Raw genomic sequence first — 25848 nt, 5'->3', positions numbered from 1 at the left:
ACATTTTCACGAAACCTTCATTTGACTGAGCTGTGTTGACAGATTTTTTAAAAAATTGGCCTCATCACATGTTAAAAACATCTATACACATTTACGAGGGTGGTCTGAAAAGTTCTCGGCCATAAATGGCAACACTAGCGACAAGATTTTTTTTTCTAGTGAAATTGCAAGTCATTCTATCAAGTAGTTTGTTTTATACAACTGTCTGTATTCCTTGAAATGGATAAAATTGAGTATCATGCAGTTATAAAATTCTTTGCAAAAGAAGGTTTAATGCCAAAATAAATTCATTCGAAGTTCATAAAAGTTTATGGGCACTCTTCGCCTTCATTTTCGACAAATAAGAAATGGACTGCCAAGTTTAAACATGGCCATACCAGCCTTGAAGATGATCCATGTGAAGGACATCCAAAAAGTGTAACAACACCAGAAATCATTGATCAAGTGCACGATATGGTTGGATGACTGGCGAGTCAAAGTGCGTGTAATTGCTGAGACTATAGGCATTTCAAAAGAACATGTAGAATATATTTTGCATGAAGATTTGCAAATGAAAAAGCTTTGTGCAAGATGGGTGTCATGCTTGCTCACAGCAGATCAAAAATGCACTCACATGAAAATCTCTGAGCAGTGCTTGGAGTGTTTTAACAAGAATAAAACTGATATTGTGTGTTGATTTATTACTACAGATGAGACTTGGATTCACTATTACACATCAGAATCCAAACAGCAGTCAAAACAGTGGACTGAAGCCAGTTTTTCAGTGCCAAAGAAGACAAAGTCGGTTCCATCAGCAGGAAAGATCATGGCATCGGTGTTTTGGGATGCTAAAGGGCATTTTGTTTATTAATTATCTTGAAAAAGGTAAAATAATAACTGGGTGATATTATTCCGATCTTTTAACCAGACTAGATGAAAAAATTTGTGAGGAAAGACCCGGTTTGCAGTAGAAAAATATCATCTTTCATCAGGACAATCACCTGCCCATAAAGGTGTTTTGGCAATGGGAAAATTAAGGCATCTGCACTATGAATTGTTGAAACATCCACCCCATTCCCCAGATTTGGCTCCCTGTGACTTCTGTCTCTTCCCAAAACTAAAACTCTTCCTCACTGGTCAGCGTTTTTCTTCGAATCAAGAGGTGATTGCAGCTGAAGAGGGATATTTTGCAGATCTTACTGAGAACCACTACAGGGATGGGATAATGGCGCTGGAGCATTGCTGGAATAAATGCATTAGTCTTAAGAGAGATTATGTTGAAAAATACAAATAATTCTGAAATTATAAATTTGTTTTTTCATTGTTAGGGCTGAGAACTTTTCAGACCACCCTCGTAAAAAGAAAACAGCAGTAATGGGTGCTCTTCTAAGAAATAATATTACAGTATATCCATCTAAGATTATTGTCATTAATATACTACTTTATGTATTTTCACTATATAATTTAAGGAAATCACAACGTACTAGGATATGCATTAAAATAAATTTTAATATATTTCAATATTTCGGCAACGTCACGTTGCCATTTTCAAGAACTTAAGAACAAGACACGTGCATGCAGGCACAACAAAACAGTAAATGAGGAAGAAGTCTGAAGCTATTATTTCTCCTAAAGTCTTGATGGTGCCCTCTAGTGGGCAATGTTGGTATTCTTGGGCGATTGGGCTGAAGGTCTTCTGATGTAGGTTACCTAAAATTTGAGGAAGTCTCATGCAGACAAAATCAGAAGACCTTCAGCCCAATCGCCCAAGAATACCAATTGCCCGCTAGAGGGCACCATCAGGACTTTAGGAGAAATAATAGCTTCAGACTTCTTCCTCATTTACTGTTTTGTTGTGCCTGCGTGCACGTGTCTTGTTCTTGAAAATGGCAACGTGACGTTGCCGAAATATTGAAATATATTAAAATTTATTTTAATGTATATCCTAGTACGTTGTAATTTCCTTAAATTATGTAATTTCCTTAGTGAAAATGCATAACCAACGTCTAAAGCCTTTCCACGAGAACTACTTTATGTAATGGACTACTTTATTCTATGGAATATATGAATCCATGGTATACATGGATTCATCAGAATTACATAATATAATTAAACGGAAAAGTGGTTATTTCTTGATGGTTCCATCAAGGTGTGTGTGTGGGGGGGGGGGGGGGTTACAGGATACTCTGATGGGACAGCACATTTAAAAGTCTACATTATTCCAAACTTCTTACCCTTTCTATCTAAATCGATTGGCTTCATGTTTCTTCAGTATAATCAGATCATATAATTTTTTAAGGTACTACTAGTTGCAACAGTTGCAGACTTCTGCTGGAAAATGTTTCATTTTTTTGCCATTTTTTATTTATATTAAGTAATCTCCTGATAATGCTATTAGTCATATAGACAGTGAAACATTCTAGGGATGATCTGGAAGACATTCATCAGCAAATTAGTACAATGAGTGCAGGTCAAGTGATTATTATGGTAGATTAACTATTTAGATATAGATTGGAAGGAAGAAAAATCACAGCAGGAAGGAAATGGAATTTATACACCTTCTTTTATACACATTACTTGAGGCAGCATGTGATGGAGGGGATTTGGGGTGCGAGAATATTTGACCTGGTCATAGGATCAGAAGAACTATTTATAACAAAGGTGGCCACATCACCTTCAATTGGGAAAAGTGACTATGCAGTATTGACTTCAGGGATTGCAAACACATGAATACTTTGTCAAGAAGGACAAATGTGGGATTACAAGCTTAGGAGGAAGCTTGAAGCTCTGCCATGACAAAGCCTCAGGCCTTTATGTCAAGGGAAGGATGCTAGTAGTGTATAGGAGATAGTTAAGGGGCATCTAGAAGAAGCAATATTAAACTACATACCTAAGGTAAGGAGGATAAATCAGGTATGAGTTATATGGAAGAGTAGTATCATTTCTACTGTAGTGATACCTTTCAAGTCAATTTCTTATCAAATAGCAAGAATACTAAGAGCCCACAACATCAGAGTGGTCTTCAAACCAACCACCAACATCAGACAAGTTTTAGGATCTCCAAAAGATAAAGTTCCATTCTACAAATATCCAGGACAAACTTCACGAAGTTTAGAAATTAGACAAAAAGAACATGTTGGTAATGTAAACCACAACAGAAGCATCTCTTCCGGCTTAGCTCATCATTTCTGCACGTCTAACCACACGATAGATTGGCAAAACAGCTCCGTGCCATATCTCGATGATGACTACAGGCATCGTGTATTTGAGGAAGCCACAATAGTACTAATGACCGGTGGAAACCTCAACAGAAATCAGGGTGTAATTCTAAACAGTTCGTGGAAAAACTTAATCCTCTCTCTCAATCAATCTGAACTACAGCTAGCCAGTAATCACATTACAAGTCTACAACAAACACGCATGCGTGATAATGAATAAGAACAATAAGTCATCTCTGTCACGCGAAACGTGTAACCATAGATACTAGTTTGGTTTACAATGTTTCTTATGTTCCTTTTAATTTGCATTTACTAACTTTCATATCTCCATAATGCCTTGAAAAAGCCAGACAGTTTGCTGGCGAAACTGGTAGGTTTGAATAAATGTTTTTATTGTAAAATACTGGTCTCTATTAATTTATTAATAAAATTGTATTTCTATTATAAAACGACCAAAAATGTATAATTTAAGAGTAGTATCATTATTCATAAGCTTAAGTATACTACTGTTAATAATATAGCTGTGGGATATCATCTTGCATTTTGTGAGAATGTGGAAGGGAACAGGCAATGCCTTTGACTAGGCTCTTTAATTTAAGTCTCAGTTCTGTCAGAGTTCCGAGGATACAGGGTAAAATAATTCCAATAATTCCTTTGATAAGGGAGGCTCTAAGACTGCAGTAGCAGTTATAGACCAATCAGTATCTTAGGAGTGGTTGTAAAAGTATTAGAAAAATTGTTCGAAAAGAGAATTCAAGAATGAAGGATAATAATGTAATACTCTGAGGGGCAACATGGTTTTATGAAGGGGTCGGTCATGCCTTTTAGTAATTTACTAACTTTTTATAATAGAGTGAAAGCTGAGTTAGATAAAGGAAATAGTTATGCGATCGATGCTTCTGGATTTTGCAAAGTCATTTGACAGAATGTCACATGGAACTCTGTTATGCAGATCAGAATAAATAGGGAAAAGTTGGGTAGGGTAATAGTTAATCAAGGTGATGTAGAGAGCTCACAGAATGATTTGAGTAGGCTGTCAGTATGGGTGAAAGATAATGGGTGTCAGTTTAATGTGGACAAATGTAAAATTATGCATCAATGTACCACATTGATGGAACTGTACTCCAAAAAATAGATGAAGCTAGGGATTTCAGGGTGGTCATAGACAGAGTTGAAGCTTAGAGGGAATGTTGCCAAGGTAGATCATAAGATTATTTGGCTATTGAAGAATACACTAACAAGTAGAGATAAGAAAATTGTTATCCTCTTTTATAAGGTCTTGATACATCCACGTCTGGATTACTGTGCTTAGGTCTGGTCTCCTGGGTTTCTTGGGGACAAAGAAGTGGTGGCAAAGATTCAGAGATGAGCAACTAAGATGGTGAGTGGTCTGTGGAATGCTTCCTATGAGGATAGATTGAGGGTATATGTGGATTGCAGGTTGGTTGATAGGAGAAAAAGAGGGGGATATGATAGAAACATTTGTTACTTGAAGTGTTTTATAGGATTGATTCAGGGGGATATTTCAACACTTGGCTAGAGGGTGCAGAACAAGAAGTCATCCTCTAAGTAGTAAAGGAGTGGTTTGAGGACTAGATTTTTCAAATAGGCTGACATTATCTTCAAAAATCTTTCTTGGGGTAGTTAATTGTGTCATTTAAAGAAACATTTGTGAATAAAGCAATATCTAATCTAAAAAGGAGATCACCTATGTTAAGATGAAGCTCTAATGTCATTTTCTTTAAAATTGAGAACTATTCTTGATAAATGAAGAGGACTCTTTCTATTTGACTCTCATTCATTCTGGCTTCTTCATATGCCAAAACAACTTGACCAACAAATTGAGGGCACATTAATAAGTAGTTCTCTTTCTCCTACACTAGCTAACTCCTTCATGGAAAGATTTGAACAACAGATACTGAAGAGTATTCTTTCTAAGCCATCCATAAGAATGGCTTAGGAAGGATAGCCTTATATGTAGATATGTTGATATTTTTGTGGCTTGGCATGGTTCCCATACAGATGTACAAGAGTTCATCAATGAGATCAGCACTTTTCACCATCTTGCCTAGTTCACTCTTGAGTTAGAAGAAAAATCAGATTGCCTTTTTAGATCTTTTATTACTTCATCCACCAGATGGTAGCCTTTGCTTCTCAGTATTTAAAAAGAAAACACATATTAGACTTTATATTCATCCTCTTTCACACCATCATAGTTGTTAAAAACCTGTCGCCAGTAATACTTGAGTATATCGAGATAATTATAGTTTCTTTTTCATCTGCCTCATTACTAATTTTAGTCTTTAAGTCTATTTTATTTATATGCTCATTCACATATAAATCTCAGCTCTGGTAACAGAGTGAATGGATAATGTATGCCAGTATAGATTGTTAGAAGTACTACCCTAAGTTTGAAGGTCACTTTAAGATGGTCAGCTTAAAGTAGTATCAACAAATAGAATAATCACAGAGCTCTAGAATTTGATTTCTACATCATGTGGAGTGGGATGCAATAGTAACCTACCCCATGTGATGTAGAAATGAAATGGTTGAACATTGTGTGTGATTATAGAAACAGATATTATTTTGTGCATTAATATCAGTAGTAAGCCAATTTTAGGTCTTACCTAGTTTGCATGCAGAGGATTAATTGTAGCAGTGTCACATATGACTGAACTAATTTGTATTGTGGTAGTTGAGAGTATTAAGAAGTGTAGTGTATATAATATTTAATATACTATTAAGAAGTGTAGTGTATATAATATTTAATATACTATTAAAAAGTTGCTGTATATCTTAAATTTTTCAGTTTCTTTAAAGAAACTATGTTCGAAGAAAGAATATTGTTTCTTTGAAGAGGCAACTGAAAAATTTAAGATACAAAGTGACTTTTTAATATTATATTAGTACCAGACAGGATTCAACTTCTTGAATCCTCATTATTAGGTTTAATGGAATGAATATAGCACAGAGGAACAATAAAATACAAGTTTATTAGATCCTATATTTCATCTGTCACAGCTGCATTGTCAGGGATAGAATCTCAAAATTGTAAAAGCAAACACAAAAAACAACTTTTAACAATAATGGAAAAAACTAGACAAAGCCTAAAGTCCTATGGAGGGCACCCACTATGGGTGCTGTTAGGCAGGAGACCTAAGAATTTGGGGAGTTTAACATCATACTTATTACGATTAGTCTGATTTAACAAATCTGTTGCTGATTCTAAAAAAAGTCAAGTTTTTATTTGTTACGGTACAGCATAGTATTCTCTCCCCCCCTCTTTTGATTCTACACAAAGTATCAAAACCACGGTCAGCTAGACTAGACTGACCATAGAAAATATTTCTTGTCTTTTTCTAGGCTGATGTTGGCATATCTCCCAGTTTTTTGTTGCTCCCATCCCACGAAGTTATTTGCATAGCTATAATACATTTTTACCGTGGGTGGGGTAAGGATTTTTTCCCCTACTTTTATCAATTTTTATTTATTTATTTTTTAACATAGTCCAGTAACTGTTCTCTAGAGAACAAACTTGAAACTTTTTCAGGCCTCCAATGAGCAGAGTGGTGGATGATGAAATTCATCTCCCACCTAAAGACAAATTACAAAAACATCCATGTCACAGCCTTTTGGTTGGAGAGTGGGTATGCTAACCACTCAGCCCAGCAGTTTGACCATGTTAAGATAATTTGCAATAACAAGGATTTTTGTAAACACCTGCAACAGAGAGGAAAGGGAGTGGATCCTAAGGAGAGTGAATATGGGCAGTTAGCTTTAGATGAGGTTTAAAAGCAGTTAAAGAGATTATATTTTTCTGAGAATTCTGGCTATTTTTTTGGAGGTGTCTCAGATATAGGGAATAGTAATAGCATTACTATAATCTGTTTGTTAAGAGGAATGTAAGGAGAAGGATGGAAAAACCAATTACTTAATCTTTTTTAGCATTGTAACCATTATTATTATCCTACCAAACTATCCACGCAATCTATCATACCTCTCCTTGAACCCATTAACAGACTCACTCACAACTGACTCTGACAGACCATTTCACTCATTCACAACTCTCCGATCAAAAACTCTTGTCCTCACGGCATGTCTCTACTAACCACACATTTATCAACTTCCAGAGGACCTTTTGTTCTGGCCTTTCTAGCCAAGTCTTGAAACATTTCCCCTACATCAGTTTTATAAAACCCTTTAAGTAACTTAAATATTTCTATCATGTCCCCTCTTTTTCTCTTATCAACCAACTTCTGCAATCCACACATCCTTAATCTATCCTCATAGGGAACATTCCATAGACCACTCACCATCTTGGTTGCTCATCTCTGAATCTTTGCCACCACTTCTACATTTCCAAGAAACCCAGGAGACCAGACCTGAGCACAGTAATCCAGATGTGGATATATTATTATTATCATCATCATCATTACAAGATGCCCTCATAGAGTTAGGAACTCATCAAGGGGGGCCATACACACCAGCTATCATAGTTGTTCTTGAATTCATTCACACTGCTTGCGCCCAAAATGTCCAATGGCAGTCCACAGTCCATTCCAATCATGCACCACCCTATGAGAGAAAAATCTATCCCTCATCCCTTTCTTAGCAGGATTCATTATGAACAAATTAAACAGCAGCACACCACTAGTCACCTGTTTTTGTCATGATTCTGCTCCATCCATATACCACTTTTTGATATCTGTCCAGCAACTACCCTCTTATCCACTTAACCAGTGTCATATCCATCGTCATTTGTTCTAATGTGCATAACAGTTCCATGTGGTATTCTGTCAAATGCCTGTGTAAAATCCAGCAGAATCATTGTGTAGCCATTTCCTATATCCAACTCACCTGTCACTCTATTATCAAAATTACTAAGGCATGGACCAACCCTTCACAATGATGCTCCTCAGGCCATCATATTCTTATCCATCCATTCTTGAATTCTCTTTTTGACCAATTTTTCCAGTACTTTTACAATACTGATTTGTTTATGATTTGCTACTGCAGTCTTAGAATCTCCCTTATGCAAGGAATTATTTTGCTCTTTCCACTCCCTTGGAAGTCTATCTGAGCTGAGACTTAGAGCCTAGTCAGAGGCATTGCCAGTTCTCTTGTGCATTCGTGCAAAACCCAAGCTGATATCCCATAGCTATATTTACTTTGAGATGCTGCAGTATTATAAGAATCTTCATCTAATTCATTCACTTCTGTTCCCACATCAGTCTCTGTCACATATGTTACAGTAGTAACCTCACTTGGATCATATACCTTTTCAGAGTGGTCACTCAGTAACTGAACTATTTTATCTGCTTCTGTGACTTCCACCATCAATACTCATTAAGGTTAATCTTCCATATTCTTCCTCTTACTTGCCACATAACAAAAGAAATCTTTGTATTTCCTTTGGCCTGCTTGGCTAGACTCTTCTCCTAATCTGATTGTGCCTTTCTTACCATGCTGGTGACCTTTCTTGCCTGAATCTTGTATTGTTTGTGGGTTTGCTGGTCATCTTTCTCCTTAAATCCCTCCACAGCATTTTCTTCTTCTGAAGCTCATGCTTAATGATATTGATCATCCACCTAACTAATACATGATTAACCCTCCTTACCTTAGGTATACAATTTAATATTGCTTCCTCTAGATGTCCCTTAACTATCTTCCATGTGCTACACAAATTCAAAATTGAAAAGATCAGTGATATCAGGGAAGGCATACTGAAATAATAGTTCCCGACAAGTTTCGTAAATCGTAGGATTTACATCTTCAGGGGTAAATAGTATAACTTAAAGTTTAAACAAGAGAAATTAACAAATACAAATCATAACCATCTGGCTATTAATAAAATCAAATGACAGAATGCAGATATAAAACGTTATTGACATTGAACAATACTGGATAATTTTATGAATAGCCAGACGATTATGATTTGTATTTGTTAATTTCTCTTGTTTAAACTTTAAGTTATACTATTTACTCCTGAAGATGTAAATTCTACGATTTACGAAACTTGTCGGGAACTATTATTTCAGTATGTTGTATAACTGAATAATAAAAAAATATAGTGTAATCACAGAAATATATCTTTTGAACCAATTAGCCACGGAAGTCTGCGCCTGCAATTACAAACTTACGGTGAGTGCTTTTGGCATAAAGTTATACAATTAGAGAAACTGCACATTAAACATCTCAACTTCATTAACCGTCTAATTTTCCTCATCCAATGCAGAGATAACGAAGTCATCCCGAAATTCATTCAAATCAAACGCGTATTCCATACAAACAAGGCCTTCAGAATTTATCATAAAATGGAACTAGCTCTTTTAAGAGAGAGAATTAATTACATTCACTAGAGCTGAATTAGCATTAATTAGTAATAACACTTTTTCTCTTCATAATGAACTGGCCACATCTCTTCCATCCTACCTATGGAACAACATTGATAGTGTTACATTCAACAAAGCAATAGCGATTTCAGGACAGAAGAAACATATATTAATTCATAAGTTCAACTTATTCCTTCAGAAGAAAGAAATACATAAAAAATAACTAGATTGTTTAAAAGTAGTTATTAACCTTTCTTCGAGAGTCCTAACAAAAGAAGAGAACAACCTTTTACCTTAAGGGTTTTAACTTTGCCTTAACCCCATGTTTCCTACCAAAAATTGATATCATAGCACAAATAGAAAAAGGAATTAGAAATCTACCGGACAACACTGCAGATCTTCTCCATATATAGAGTACAGCTTTACTATAAAAAAGCAGATTATCACATAGGAATCTACCTTACAATGAATATGCTTGCCTTAAAAAAATTAAAGGATGATAAAAATATCGTCATAATCAAAGCAGATAAAGGCAATGCAACTGTCATTTTAAATGCTGCAGAATATAATAATAAAATGAAAAGTCTCCTGGAAAATACAAACACCTACAAACCCTTAGACAGAGACCCAACTTGGCATACACACACAAAAAAAAATGATCTCATAAAAAAAGTGCCTCTCTGGATTGAAGAACTTGAAAAAATACTTACAATCAAAACATCCCTTGATACCAAGAATCTATGGTGTTCCAAAGACCCACAAGACAGATATACCTTTAAGACCAATAGTAGTAGATGGAAGAGATTCGACTTCCAACTTGGCAAAATACCTCTCCAACATGATCTCACATCATATAGGAAAAACATCTTCCTTCATAAAAAATAGTACACATTTCATAGAAAAAATGAAAGATATACATATTAGTCCATCAGACATCTTAGCAAGTCTAGACATTATCAGCTTGTTTACAAACGTCCCAAGACAAGAAATTTTGAATCTCCTAGAAGACCTCTTCCCTCCGGACATCTTAGATCTTTTTAAACATTGTATAAATAATACTTTTTTCACTTATCAAGACAGAATCTGGGAACTAAAAGGAGGACTGGCTATGGGTTCATCATTATCACCGGTATTAGCAAACCTATTTATGGAAAAATTTGAAAACAATGCTCTAAAGAGCATTGTTTTCAAATCTTTTCATCATATGGAATCTTTTCATCATATGGAATGGAACATCAGATGAACTTATCAGTTTTAAAGATTATCTCAACAATTTGCACACCACCATAAAATTCACTTTAGAACAAGAAGAAAATAGAAAACTTCCTTTTCTAGATATTCTATTAGAAGTTAATGAAGAAAATAAACTCTCCTTCTCAGTATATAGGAAGCCAACCAACACAGGAAGATTTCTAAATGCAGCCTCACACCACCATCCTTCACAAAAAATAAGCTTAATTAAAACTCTTCGAGACAGAGCATACAATATCTCCAGCACACAAGAAAGATGCAATGAAGAACTAAAATACTTATCCTTCAACAGAATGGGTATGAAACAAAAACCATCAAAAAAATCCTTAAAATGCCTCCAACTATAACAACACAAAACAGGATTACGAAAATGCAATCTTGCTTCCTTATATCAAAAATGTTACAGACAAGCTAGCCAAATTATTGAACAAACACAACGTAAAAGTAGCCTTCCTTCCTATGGAAAAAATATCAAGATTCCTACATCCACCAAAACCACCTCATCATCACCAGGAGTCTACAAAATCCATTGCTCTTGTGGGATTTGCCTGCATAGGACAGACAGGAAGATCTGGAGAAATACGCATGGCTGAACACCAAAAAGATTTACAATACAAAAGAGAACAAAAAACGGGTCTTACTTTCCATATCACTTTCACTGGACACTATGTGTACTGTGGCAAAAAATGATGATGATGATGATGATGTCATACATAGAAAACAACTGTTACATAAGAAAATTTAAAGAAACTGCTAATATGCTGAAAAACCCAACCCAATGCAATAAAAATCAAGGTTTAATTCTCCATCAAGTGTGGTCAGCTCTAATAAAAAAATATACCTCAATCTGAGCTCGGACTGTATGAACGAGAACAAGAACATGTGACATCGTCCAGTATTGTTCAGTGTCAATAACATTTTATATCTGCATTCTGTTATTTGATTTTATGAATAGCCAGACGGTTATGATTTGTATTTGTTAATTTCTCTTGTTTAAACTTTAAGTAATACTATTTACCCCCGAAGATGTAAACCCTACGATTTATGAAACTTGTCGTTAACTATTATTTCAGTATGTTGTATAACTGAATAATAAAAAATGTGGTGTAATCACAGAAATATATCTTTTGAACCAATTAGCCACATAAGTCTATGCCTGCAATAAAATACAAGTTTATCAGATCCTATATTTCGTTTGTCACAGAAACATTATCAAGTATACAATCTCAAAATTGTAAAAGCACACACAAACATGCAAAACAATATGTGGAAAAAAAACTAGATAAAAGCCTAAATCCTACAAGGGTCTCTCTCTATCAGTGCTGTTGGGTGGGTGGGTGACCTAAGAACTGCTTTCCCAAATCTTGGAAAGTTGAACACAACCATATTTATTAAGATTAGGTTGGCTTAACAAATCTGCCTCTGATAGTCAATCTGGTCTGGCTGAACATGCTTTGGATGCCTTGCACAGAATCAAAATGAAAATACTAGAAAGTTTTCTTCACTTATATAAGTAGCCTAGTCATGAAGAGACTTCACACAAAAGCTTTGTTTACTTGCACTTAATTTAATTTATAACCAAGTGAAAAAAACTTTCTATAACTAACTCTAATTGAGAGTATTTTAATAACTTTAATTGATAGTATTTTAATAATAAATTGTTACATCTCTCACTACATGTATATGCGAAATATGACTTCTGCATTACTTTAACCTTGGTATTTCTTCTCTATCTGGTTCCACTTTGGGCTTGATTCCAGAGAGTAGAGCAGTTCTGCTTGCCAGCAGATTTTTGCTCGTCTCTGAATAAAGTCACCAATGAGGGTTTTAAGTGGTAATATAGATTACGCTGTTTTGGGAAAAGAGAGAGAGAGAGAGAGAGAGAGAGCACCTTAACAGTACTTCAATAAAGGTCAAAACTGGTCTAGGTAGTGGCCCTTCCCATAATGTATAGGCATTATAAACACCTGAAAGGAATTGTGCTTTGCATTATGGGATGCTAAAGCAATTGATGTGAAGTCATTACCCTCTATATACAAGCAGCATAGTTGTGAAGATACTTCACACACAAACTTTATTTGCTCTTACACTTGGATAAAGGATTAAACATTTCAAAAGATTTAAAACGTGAAATTTTATTTTAATCTATTATAATTAAAGTACTTTAACATAGTAGTATGTCTACATAGTTATTCATAATAAATTTGAATTACCCTGTTGTGCAAAGTAATATTTTCCGGTGTGAAATTTTCCTGTATTTTTTTCTTTCTTTCTCCTCTTTAATTATTAATGAACTAATGTTTGATAGTTCATGAAGTTACCTTAACAGTGTTCCATTCATAAATAATCTGTTTGATTTTCAAGTTATGTGAGTTGTTAATTTTATTTTCAGTTCATTACTAATGTCAGCTACTAATCAAGTTTATCAGAGTTTAGCTAACCTGATTAGATGGTCTGATAATATTCTTCTTCATGGAGACAAGGCACCAAATAAAGAAAGCGTTGGAGATGTTGTTAGGGCTGTGCAAGAAGCTATAAAAGTAAGAGCCATTATTTTATTTTCAGTTTTTGGATATACCATATTTGTTATTCATTAATATGACAAATAGTAATGCAATAAATGCTCTGTTAGTAATCAACTATTTATTTGTTTATTAATTATGTTCAAAAGGTTCTGTGTGAAAATTTTCAAGGATTACCTTGGAATTTTGGGAGTCTATAAGAAATTGGAATTTACTGTTTTCAAAAAAGGGCTGTTAATATAAATGCATCATTACAACAAGATGCTACTTAAATTACTTAAATTAAGGGGATATTAAATCCCACATAGTTTTAAAACCGAATAAGAAACTCAAAGATTGGAATCTGAGAGTTTCTTGCCGAATATAGTAAACTATAAAGTATCGGCGACACTAGCGTTAGCCAATGCAAGTGATCCTAGTACATAGTACAATACCGGGTAACTCGTTGCAAAGGTGGGGGAAGTTCAGATCGCTATTCTTAGATATTTTCCATAATGTAAAAACACATTTCCTAGGAAATGTATGCTGTTATTACATTATGGAGGGAGGTCACTACCCAGACCGGTTTCAGCCTTTATAGCGAAAAGAACTTATGTACTCTGCGAAAGAGTTTTCCAAACAGGTGCAACCATTAAGTTACTTAAGTATAAAGAGGCTAATAAGCTTCATTTCGGCAATGAAAACATTACTTAAATTAAGGGGATATTAAATCCCACATAGTTTTAAAACCGAATAAGAAACTCAAAGATTGGAATCTGAGAGTTTCTTGCCGAATATAGTAAACTATAAAGTATCGGCGACACTAGCGTTAGCCAATGCAAGTGATCCTAGTACGTAGTACAATACCGGGCTACAATACAATAGCTACTCGCTGATGAAGCCTCAAAAAAGGCTGAAACCGGTCTGGGTAGTGACCTCCCTCCATAATGTAATAACAGCATACATTTCCTAGGAAATGTGTTTTTACATTATGGAAAATATCTAAGAATAGCGATCTGAACTTCCCCCACCTTTGCAACGAGTTGCCCGGTATTGTACTACGTACTAGGATCACTTGCATTGGCTAACTCTAGTGTCGCCGATACTTTATAGTTTACTATATTCGGCAAGAAACTCTCAGATTCCAATCTTTGAGTTTCTTATTCGGTTTTAAAACTATGTGGGATTTAATATCTCCTTAATTTAAGTAATGTTTTCATTGCCGGAATGAAGCTTATTAGCTCTTTATACTTAAGTAACAAGATGCATAATTAATTATGCCACAGAAGTATGTCATACATTAGAATTACATGACAAATTTTTATATATATAAATCATAGCTTTTTTTTTTTTTTTTTCAAGAATGGTCCCTGTTATAAAAGTTTTGATAATTGATAAAGTCCCTCCCTTTTGCAGTTTAGAAATTGAAAAGATGCATGCATTTATTTATTTGAGTTCCATGGTAATGCATGCCAAATTATCTTTCCTGCTGACCTCTAGTGCTACCTGTCTTCAGTACTCACTCAGCCCACTCTTGTTTCTGTTGCAAGTTGATAAATGCATTGTAGTTTTGCTTGGATTTACACTGCTTTATTGTTTATTTTGCATATTATTATTAATAATATAATTGTACCCATGTCTGCAAACCTTAAAAGAATTGGTAATGAGTTCTTGTGCATGAAAAGAATAATTTGCTTATTAAGCATATTAATTGCCTATATCTTCGATATACCAGAGATTTCACAAGGAAAAGAGTGAATAATGCATTTAATAGCTATATATTTCATCCTGAAAATCACAGGTCATCAGTGGCATTTAGTGGTTTACAAAATAGAACACGAACAGTGAATTATTTCAAACAGCTATGTGATGTTACACATAGAACAACACAAATGAATAACAGAGAAAACATAGTATTATTAATTTAAAAAAAAAAAGTTGTGTGATTAAAATAACTCTTCCATATCTTTTTGATAGTGAGAGGCAGTTATTCCTGTTCAGATTTGGACATTGGAGTAAGGCTTTGGCACACTTTCTTTAAATAAAAGTTCATACTTATGGCAACATGTAAGCCTGTTTCGGACAATAGACACTAGTCAGTGTCAATTCCATGTTGTGCAAGGACTGATTTCTTAGATTTCCTATTAATGATATAAGATTAGTGTTGCATTCCTTTCTCCACTGAACATTCATTTAGTCTGAGGTAAGAAAGATAAGCCACACAGAACTTGGTAGATGCCCAGAAGAGGCATCTATGTTTATCTTTAGAAGATGGGAATCATTATAGTTTCTTGAAAGGAATGAATGTAGCCACTAGATTATTGCTGTATAAGGATTCTAGAGATTGGTTCTGAGATGCCAGAAACATATGGGATAGAAACTCGTCATATTGTTTCATATCTTCGATAGTGAGCTCAAATCAACACATAGAATATGTGAGTCTTATTCTAATCATATATCATTAACTTTTTAAAAATAATACTATGAGATATAAGAATACAGTTTGGTCAGCTGAATCCCATATTGCCAGCCCATCCTTATTCCTTCAGCATCCAGATAGTGCACCATGATAAGTTGAGTACTGAGACCCCCTCACCCCCGCACACACAATAACCATGTCTTCTTCTTCTGCAGCTTCTCCCACTTAAGTGGGGGGTCACTGTTGATAATGAGTCTCCTCCACACCTTCCTGTCTTGAGCTTTCACCACATCCAAGTTCTTCATCCTCAAGTCCTATTCTACCAGCTCCCACCATCTCTTCTTTGGCCGCCCACACTTCCGCCTTCCTTGCACATCCATCTGCATGGCCTTTTTTCCCACATATTCATCCTCCCTCCTCATCACTTGACCAAACCATCTCAACCTTGCCTCCTGTATCTTTGCTCCTAAGTTCGTAACTTTCACTGTTCCCCTTACATAGTCATTTCTCAGACGATCCTTTCTGGTCACACCGCACATCCACCTAAGCATTCTCATCTTTGTTACTTCCAACCTGCTGATGTTATTTTTCTTCAGGGCCACAGTTTCTATAGCATATGTCATAGCTGGCCTCACTACTGTCCTATAGATTTTGCCTTTCAGATTGATTGGCACCCTCTTATCGCATAACACTCCAGCCATCTCCCTCCAGTTCCTCCAACCCGCTTGTATCCTGCATCCTACTTCCTTCTCAGCTCTTCCATCTTCTTCCACTGTTGAACCTAAGTATCTAAAGTCTCTCACCTTCCTGATGACATTTCCTTCCAGCTCCAGATCTGTCTCCTGTCCGCCGCCCACTGTGCAACACATATACTCCGTCTTACTTCTGCTCAGTCGCATACCTCTCTCTCTTCCAGTACTTTTCTCCATCTTTCCAGTTTAGTTCCCGCTTCTTCTCTTGAATCTGCACACAGCAAGATGTCATCTGCATACAACATTGTCCAAGGCACATCTTCTCTCACCTCCTCTGTTACCACCTCCATCACAATATTAAACAGAAACGGACTTAATGCTAACCCTTGATGCAAGCCAACTGTTACTTGAAAAGTTTCTGTCTGTCCCAGACAGGTCTGAACACTTGTCTTCCCGTACCAACCTGACATATTTCTCCAGAACCTTCTTCTCCCTCAGACACCTCCAGACTTCTTGCCTTGGCACTCTATCGTATGCTTTCTCCAGATCAGTAATGCCAGATGTAGCTCCCTTTGTTTCTCTCGATACTTTTCCATCATCTGTTGATCTACCAGGCATGAAGCCAAATAGTTCCTTTGCAATCTCAATCTACCATCAAGAACCCTTTCTAGGATTTTTCTTTGTGTGGGACATCAACTTTATTCCTCTGTAATTTTTACAGTCTTGTGCATCCCCTTTACCCTTGTAGATGGGGACAAGAGTACTCTCCCTCCATTCCTCGAGTATATTTTCCTGTTGGCAAAATTTCATGAACAGGTCCCACAGCAGGTCAATTCCCTCTTCCCCTAGTGCCTTCCATGCCTCCACTGGAATTCTGTCGGGGCCCATCGATTTTCCATTCCTCATCCTCTTTATGGCCTCAGTCACTTCCACTCTACAGATGTTCTGCACCATCCCCTCAGAAGGCTACCCATCTTCTCTGTGAGTCCTTGCATTTTCCTCATTCAAAAGTCCCTCAAAGTATATTTTCCATCTGTTTCTTATGTCCACATCCCTCCATAATACTCTTGCTTCAGTGTCTTTGATCTGCCTCACATGTAAGATGTCCTTTGCTGCTTTATTTCTACATTTCACTAGTTGGTAAATTTTTCTCTGTCCTTCCTTTGTTTCTAATTGATCATACAGATCTTGATATGCCATGGCCTTTGCCTATGCCACAACTCTCTTGGCTTCTTGCTTTCTCTCTCTGTATGCCTCTCTGTCCTCTTCCACTCTTGACTCATCCCACTTCTGCTTTGCCTTCCTCTTAGCTGTCACTGCCATTGTACATTATTATTCCACCACCAACCCTCCCTCTACTCTCTAATCTTTCCAGATGTCTCACCATGCACCTCGATTGCACAGCTCAGGATTACTTTTGAATTATGTTTCCACCACTCTTGTACACTTTCCAGTCCATCCGAAATCCTCTCTAACACCCTCTCCCTAAAACAATTCCTCACACTCTCCTCTTTTAAGCGAAACCACTTAATTGTCTTCATCCCATGGCATCCAGAGGTTCTTATCTTTGATCTTATTTTAAAGTCTGCGCACAGCAGTTGGTGTTGCTTTGCTACTTGAACTGTTGGAATTACTTTACAATTTGTCACACCTTAAGATGTTTTCTTCTAGTCAAAATGTACTCGATTTGTGAACTGTTGTTACCACTCCTAAATGTTATCAAATGTTCTTCCCTCTTGTAGAAAAATCGAGTTCACAATTGTCAGATCAAACGCTACTGCAAAGTCCACAACCCTCTCTCCTTCTTGGTTCATCATTCCCACTCTGTGGCCACCATGCACCCTTTCACAGTCTCTATTCTGTCTCCCTATGTGTCCGTTCAAGTCTCCTCCTCCAACAATCGCCATCTCATTTTCTTCCAGTTCCCTCATTTCTTCATCTAACACGTTCCAGAACTCGTCTTTCTCCTCTGCTGTAAATAACCATGTCTAACACTCATTATGTGAAGTTCCTTCTGTCATGTGTAAGGAAATTATTGCAAGCCATGGATTGCAAATGGATTCTCATTTAGCATTCATCAATTTTGGTGATGCATTTTATCAACACCAACAGATGATCTATTGGATCTGTAACAACATCCCACCTCGCAGCAAATAGTTCAAAAAAGTTAAATGGAAAATTATATGAATTAGCAGCACCTTCCCTTTCTCCCCCTATCTGTTCTGTTTACCATAAAAATGCTATGCCCATTACACTCAGTTCCAACTTATCTGCTTCTGAGAGCCTAATCTCACTAATACCTGCAACGATGAAGCCATAATATTCTTCAAGACAACAAACTCTGTTCCACCTCTTGTTCCTGATACCCTTGGCATTTGTGTAAGTTAACTCCACGTTTTTTATATACTCACATGTATGGTCTTCATGACCAAGTTGGACAAATTGTATATCTCTATATGTATCTAATTCTCACTTATCTAGATCACTTCCACATAATGAGTGGATGATGATATAAGTTAACTCCACGTTTTTTTATATACTCACATGTATGGTCTTCATGACCAAGTTGGACAAATTGTATATCTCTATATGTATCTAATTCTCACTTATCTAGATCACTTCCACATAATGAGTGGATGAGCATGTGAATCATCCTTGCATCATAATTTTCTCTACAGTTATGCATATATCATTAACACAGTTATGTAACTTAGTTGCTCTTACACACTTACCTTCCTCCCATGATGATCTAGTTTCCCTCACTCTTCATATTAGGTCTCATACCAATAAATTCCTGCAGACTCCTGACACCAAATGCATTCAAGCATTTTCCAATTTATGTGAGACCATCCCTCTTATATAAATCCATTCTTCCCTCGGACTCACCCCACACATACAAAAACTTGCAGCCATTCCTACTATTTATGCCACATCTAATCATTTGCCATCATATCCATTCTTCTTGATTTCAATATTATCATACTTTGGTAAACAGACTAACAATTTTCATTCCCTTAATTTCGCTTCTTCTAGCAATCCCCCTGATGCTGTATTTATTGCTAGTTAATTTGTTTGTAGCAATGATAACTACCAACTCTGATATTTTCTGTTTTTCAATTCTTCTTCTCCCTACTACATATTAGGCCTACTGGCCTGACTTGAGCTCTTCTAAGTCGTACCTATCCCGAGGATAAGGTGACTAACCTATACCTTCTGGTATATCCTGTGATTGTATCTCATGTGTTCATGGCACCGGTTTGCCTGCTTGTGGGTTGAAAAACCCTGCTGTCCACGCCCAAGACTGGCCAACTTGGCTATGTCTGAGAAAGATCCTTAAGCTCCTCATGTCAGCGGCGGGAATCGAACCCAGGACACTCCTTTCCCAGGCATGTGGTTGCAAAGCGCATAGCCACTAGTTTTTCAATTGTATTCATTATTTTTTTATTTTTGCTTCCAAAAATCAAAACTACTTAATTTTGATATACCAATGTATAATCTAGTAGGAGAAAAATTATATTGAAATAATGCCGATCAACGAACATTACTTATGACACATCAATTTCGTTCATTCATTGTGCCTCTGAAATTAAACATCTTCAAGTGAGATTTTTGCTGTTTATCTTACAAGTTTTTTCCTTTATGTATAACATTGAATTTTTAATATAGTGTTAATATGTTGTGAATATGTGTTTGTTTATTTTTTTATTTCCTTTGCTTAGACATTAGTTCAACTTTGTGTGGATAGGTTACAGAACAAAGAGACTAAACCAAATAACACAAATGGAACAGGGCAAAATGGGGTATATGCTTCCAAACCTGAAAGGTAAGCTTTATAGTCTTTATTTTAATCTGATTATCATATTATTTCCAGGATGTCACTCAAGAGGTGACAGGGATATTAATGCAGCTAAAATTTGGCAATCCTTCTCTAATTAGTGACCGAACTTATAAAAGTAGGAAATCCTTTTTTTAGCTCATGTGCCAAAATATGTATTAAATTGCACCTATGCATGTGCAATTTAACAGAAAAACACTTGTCTCCTGAAATGGCAGTTGAGCCTTCTGGTTCCTTCAGAAGGCTCTGGAGCACAACTTCTATCCTTCCATGTTTCAGAAGTTAGGACTATATTCCTCAGAGGGAATTCCTGGAGGAAGATTTAAAAGGAAGACTTATTGGTATCAAGGCTACTAAGTATTTTTCTTATGTCCTTCTCAAAGTTTCACAGAAGGCATGCAGTGGATAATTTGTGGAATGGTTGGAGGAGATTTGCCTTGGTTGTCTATACAAAAGTTGGAGGAGAAAATTACTGAGAGTTCTGCCTTAGACTGTTGTACCCATCAGGATGTGAGAGGTGAAGGATAGAAGTTGTGCTCAACTGCCTTCTGAAGGGACCAGAAGGCTCAACTGCCATTTCAGAAGAGAAATTTAGTCTGTTTGGCCTTTACAAACCTGCTTTGGATTTGATGTTTTTTTGTGGTTGTTATAAGCTGTACTATAAATTAAGTGAGTTGGTAGAGTTTTTAACACGAGCCATTAGTCATGTGCTGAATTTTTAGCTTGGACTGCTTTAGCACAATTGTTGGAGAGCTAAGGTTTAGATAAGGGTTTGAATTGAGTAGGTGCTAGGATCAAAACAGTGGAAGCAATAATCAGACCAAAGAAACAAGCTTTAGACGTCTTGAAAGTCATTCCATTTGGCACCATTGTAGTGTCAGGATATGAGGCAGAGAAGGGCTGGGAAAAAGGATGATAGAAAAGGAGACATGGACAAGGTTATGGTCAGACTTCACAAGAGGAGAGCTACCATCTGCAGTGTAATTGGAGATATAGCTGAATAAGAAAAGATTCAGGATGTTGGGAGAATGTGGATTATCAGAAATTTTGGTAGTTTGATGTAAAAAAAAATGATTGTAGAATCATTACTATTTGGAGACGGGAAGCTAGTCAGAATTGTGGATGAGGAAATTACCAAACTCTTCTCTTACAAGGAATTAGAATTATCTGAGGTGTGTGTGACTGACTTTTGGAGATAAAAAGTCAAATAGCTCAGCAAAGTCATTGGAATTGGAACAGTACAGCCAACAAATGAAGTTAAACTGAGGTAAAGAAATCTTAAGCCAAAGCAGATAATACAAAGGGGATTAAGGTCCAATATCCTTTGGCATGGGATATCAGACCTGAAAAATGTGCAAGTTCTGCCATTCTTACAAAAGGTATTATGGAAGATATGAGGTAAAATTAAGGCAATGTTATTGTGGAGGATGCCATTTGATGTTCATCGATGAATAATATATCAGGTTTTGAATGTCTGTAGGTGGCGAATGTTAATATTAATTTGGATTTTTTTTTTATTGCATGGAATTCTGATGTTTTTTTTGGATTTTTGGGAAGAATATATCGATAGATATATAGATTGCAGTTTTTTCTAATGCATTTTTGATATTTTTAGAGATTTTGTTGGTGATTTTTGTGGAAGATTTTGTTAACTGCAGTGACACTGAAATCTGTGTTGTCTGTCATGGTTGCTAGTAATATAAATTGATTGATTGATCTCAGTCATCCCTTTAGGACGGGTAGAGTCCCCTAATGAGGGTTCACGATGAAATTAATACAGCTTGTTCGTCACTGCTTGCTGCATCCCCTAAGGGTAGTATTCATGACTGTCATCTGTGTCTTCACAGGGCTGGTTTGCCTGCTTGTGGGATGAAACACCCCCAGATAAACTGGAGGAAAAAACCCTGCTATCCACGCCTTAGCTATGGCTGAGGAAGATCCTTAAGCTCCTCACGTCGCCAATGGAAATCGAACCTAGGACACTCCTTCCCCAGGTATATGGTTGCAAAGTGCAAAGCCACTAGGCTAACTGTGCACACTAGTAATATAATGGGAAATTTTAAATAGGAGGGGCTTGCAGTGCAGTGATTAACTCGGTGACAACCAATTGCACACACAGGGAGTACTCCAAGCAGAACAACAACCTTGGAACCCCCCCCCCCCCAATAAGCTGCAATACTCCCACTCTCTTTGGGCACAAGCAAAGTAAGTGGTGGTAAAATTATTTACTAATTGTTCCAAAGAGTTACTGATAAGTTCAGTCACATGTACTAATTGGCAGCCAGCCCATGGAAACTGCTTTACTGTTGCATCTGCTAAAGGAGGAGGAGGTACTGGCTTCATAGCAAATATGGAGTGGAAAGCATCATCAGAAAGAAAATTAGGGGAGGGAGAATGGAATGGATCTTCTCTAGTGACATTTTTTTTTTTTTTTTTTTTTTTTTTTTAATTTTTGTTCATAACAATCTGAAATAGAAATAACTGCTATAGCAGAGAGGTTGTTTCTTTTTGAAACCACTTTAGATCTTACCATAAACAAAGTACTCATTCATTTTGTATGCTTATTTAAAATACACAAGAGATATCGGATCACATGGTATCTATCTGTAGAGTAGCATTAACTACAGTGTCAGTTTCTCCAATGAGGTGTTTCTTGAATTCAGTGTAATAGTAAAATCTTAATTGTTTTAGATCTATAATAGGGAAATATATGCCTAAAGTGGCCAAAAGTTTGCAGTTTTGATGTCAGGTGGTTATCATATTTACTCTCCAACCAGCAGGCTGCTGGTTTGAATCCTGCCATAGACATAATGTTTATGAATGCCTTTAGGCAGGAGATGAATTTCATCACCTGGTGTGAGACCAGTGCCATGCTTATTGAAGGACTCAAGTGGCTTGAAAAAGTTTCATGGTCTGTAGAGCTGGTTTTAGCAGAGTATGTAAATAAATAAATAAAAATGTATAAAATTAATTTAAAAGTAGAAAAAAATCCTTAGCCCACCCACAATACAAATGTACTATAGGTTCAGAAAAAAAAAAACTTTAGTGGCTCGGAAGCCATAAAAAAATCAGTGGTGAGGCAACATCTTTTGAAGATTATCAAAATATAAAACAGATTATAAATTTGTGCTTTGAAAGAGGAATGGTGTATTGCACAGTTGGTGTGTAAACAACCAAGGCTTCTTTAGCAATGAATATAGGAATTTAGCACTCTCCTTGATGAGTTTTCTTGTATACTAAACAAAGGCAAGTTATAAATTGGAGAGAAAGCAAGAAACTCAGTATGACCATTTGACAATGGATATTGAGGTTAAGCATTACATTGTTATTACATCTATACCTACTTACATGCTATATAAGAAAGTGCACAATGTTTGCATTTGAAGTATTTAATGAAGGGTGCTTAAGGGTCAAAGCTGTATAACTGAGAGGAGACCTCTACATAGCCTTTAAAGGAATGTGGAGAACTGACCAGGGCTTCTGACCTAATGTCCAATCCTCACCTTCTCATGATGCACCCTGTTGGATGTCTACCTGGATACTGAATGAACGAGGATGGGCTGGAAATTTGGGATTTAGCAGACCAAATTGTATTCTTATTGGCTTAAACCAAAATACAAAATGATGGTACAACATAGCAAAATTTCATGCTAGCTGGGGCATTGCCTGGTTAAACAAGGCAATGCCCCAGCTAGCATGAAATTTTGCCATGTTGTTAAACAAGGGCCCCCCCCCTGCTGTTTTTGCCAGGAAACCAGGGCGAACAGCAAAAAAGTCAGCCACTGGAACAAATCTGATAACACACCCCCAACTCAACATCACCAGAGTTAAAGATAGGTACAATGAACATAAGAAGCCTGAATGGCAAAGAAATGGAGCTAGCTGAGGAATTAGATAAGTGCCAGATCGGCATAATAGGGGTGACTGAAACAAAAAAGACAAAAACTGGTGAGATCTTTCTGAGCAATCAATACAAAAAGTTATATTCAGGCAGTGACAATCAAGGAAAAGGAGTAGCCATAGTATTCAACACTAAATATGAGGCTAATCTTCTTGAATCGCAAGCAGTCTCAGGTAGAGTGATGTGGGCAAATATCAGAATGGGGAACTGGATAATGAGACTTATTTGTGCCTATGGTCCCACAGAAGGTTCTACTAAGGGAGAAGTGGAGGAATTTTTTGATGTTCTAGAAAAAGCAACTGACACAATGAAAAAGCAAAAGTTGGTCATTGTTGGGGATCTAAATAGCAGAGTAGGAAATGATTGTGAGACATACAAAAATATTTTGGGAAAATTTGGAGAAAAGAGCAAAGCTAATAATAATGGCAAATATCTGTTGGATTTCTGCTCAGGACATGGACTGGTTATTACTAACACCATGTTCCAACATAAAAATGTGCACAAATTCACATGGAGAGAAAAGGCAAGGAATAAGAAAAGTCTCATTGACTATGTTATTGTTGATAGTGATGTTTTCTCTCTGGTGCAGGACACTTGAGTGTACAGAGGATTTGAAACTGGAAGTGATCACCATTTAGTCTTAAGCAGGATAAAATTGAATTTCATATTTTTGTATGAATTTCATACAAACATTGTTTGTAAAAAAAATGTGCACAAATTCACATGGAGAGAAGAGGCAAGGAATAAGAAAAGTCTCATTGACTATGTTATTGTTGATAGTGATGTTTTCTCTTGTGCAGGACACTAGAGTGTACAGAGGATTTGAAATTGGAAGTGATCATCATTTAGTCTTATGCAGGATAAAATTGAATTTCATATTTTGTATGAATTTCATACAAACATTGTTTGTATGAAATTCATACAAACATTATTCAATAAAAAATGAAAGAGTTTAAGAACAGGAATCAAACCTTGGAGATTCATTGGCAAGCTCTGAAGAAAACATTGATTGATTCTGCCAGAGAGGCATGTGGTAAGGTTGTCTGAAAGTATAGAAAAATCAGATCTCCCTGGTTGACACAGGAAGCTAAAGAGGCAGTGAAGGAAAAGAAGAAAGCATATCAAAAGTTCCTGGCAAATAAGTCATCTTCTGCTCTTAGAGAATACAGAGACAAATGTAAGAAAGCTAAACATTGTGTAAAAACTAGCTGAACAAAAGTCATGGGAAGACTTGTGTAAGAACACAGAAAATAAATATCAAGAAGGTGGCAAAATATTCTGGAGGTTGTTGAAGAAGCTTAGAAATGGAGGAAAGAGTGCGGTAAAAGGAGTTAGAGATGATAAAGGTGACATGAAAGCGAGAGGGAAAGATATCCTTGAAGTATAGAGTAATTACCTCGAAAAATTGCTAAATGAAACAAGCAGTGATAGCACAGTTATAAAAAAAAAAAAAAAAAAAAAAAAAAAAAAAAAAAAAAAACACTCAACAGACATACAGTCAGGAATGCATATCCATACTTGAAGTAGAAAAAGCTATCAAAGGCTTGAAATGTGGAAAGACAGCAGGAGTAGATGATATTCGACCAGAAAAGCTAAAGTAAAAGTCTTACAGTGGCTGCACTGCATTGTTCAGAAGGCCTGAACAGAGGGACGAATTCCCGATGATTGGAGTAGAGCTTTCATAGTACCCATATATAAAAAGGAAAATAAAACTGAATAC

At 36.3% G+C, this 25848-nt stretch overlaps 1 protein-coding gene across 1 annotated transcript in view; it reads left to right on the top strand.

The window, feature by feature from the left end:
• The window catches only part of C3G (C3G guanyl-nucleotide exchange factor), a 350856-nt gene that overhangs the window by 120740 nt on the left and 204268 nt on the right, over positions 1 to 25848 (top strand). Inside the window, exons 4-5 of the mRNA XM_090405787.1 lie at positions 13173 to 13320; positions 20112 to 20215. Of these exons, the coding sequence (XP_090261913.1) occupies positions 13173 to 13320; positions 20112 to 20215 (252 nt within the window). The remainder of the gene's footprint in view (positions 1 to 13172; positions 13321 to 20111; positions 20216 to 25848) is intronic.

This window comes from Typopeltis vanoorti, chromosome 1 (genome assembly GCF_054136105.1).
Source record: "Typopeltis vanoorti isolate ZY-2024b chromosome 1, IOZ_Tvanoo_1.0, whole genome shotgun sequence".
Lineage (NCBI taxonomy): Eukaryota > Metazoa > Arthropoda > Arachnida > Uropygi > Thelyphonidae > Typopeltis > Typopeltis vanoorti.
This window is presented reverse-complemented; position numbering and strand designations above follow the sequence as displayed.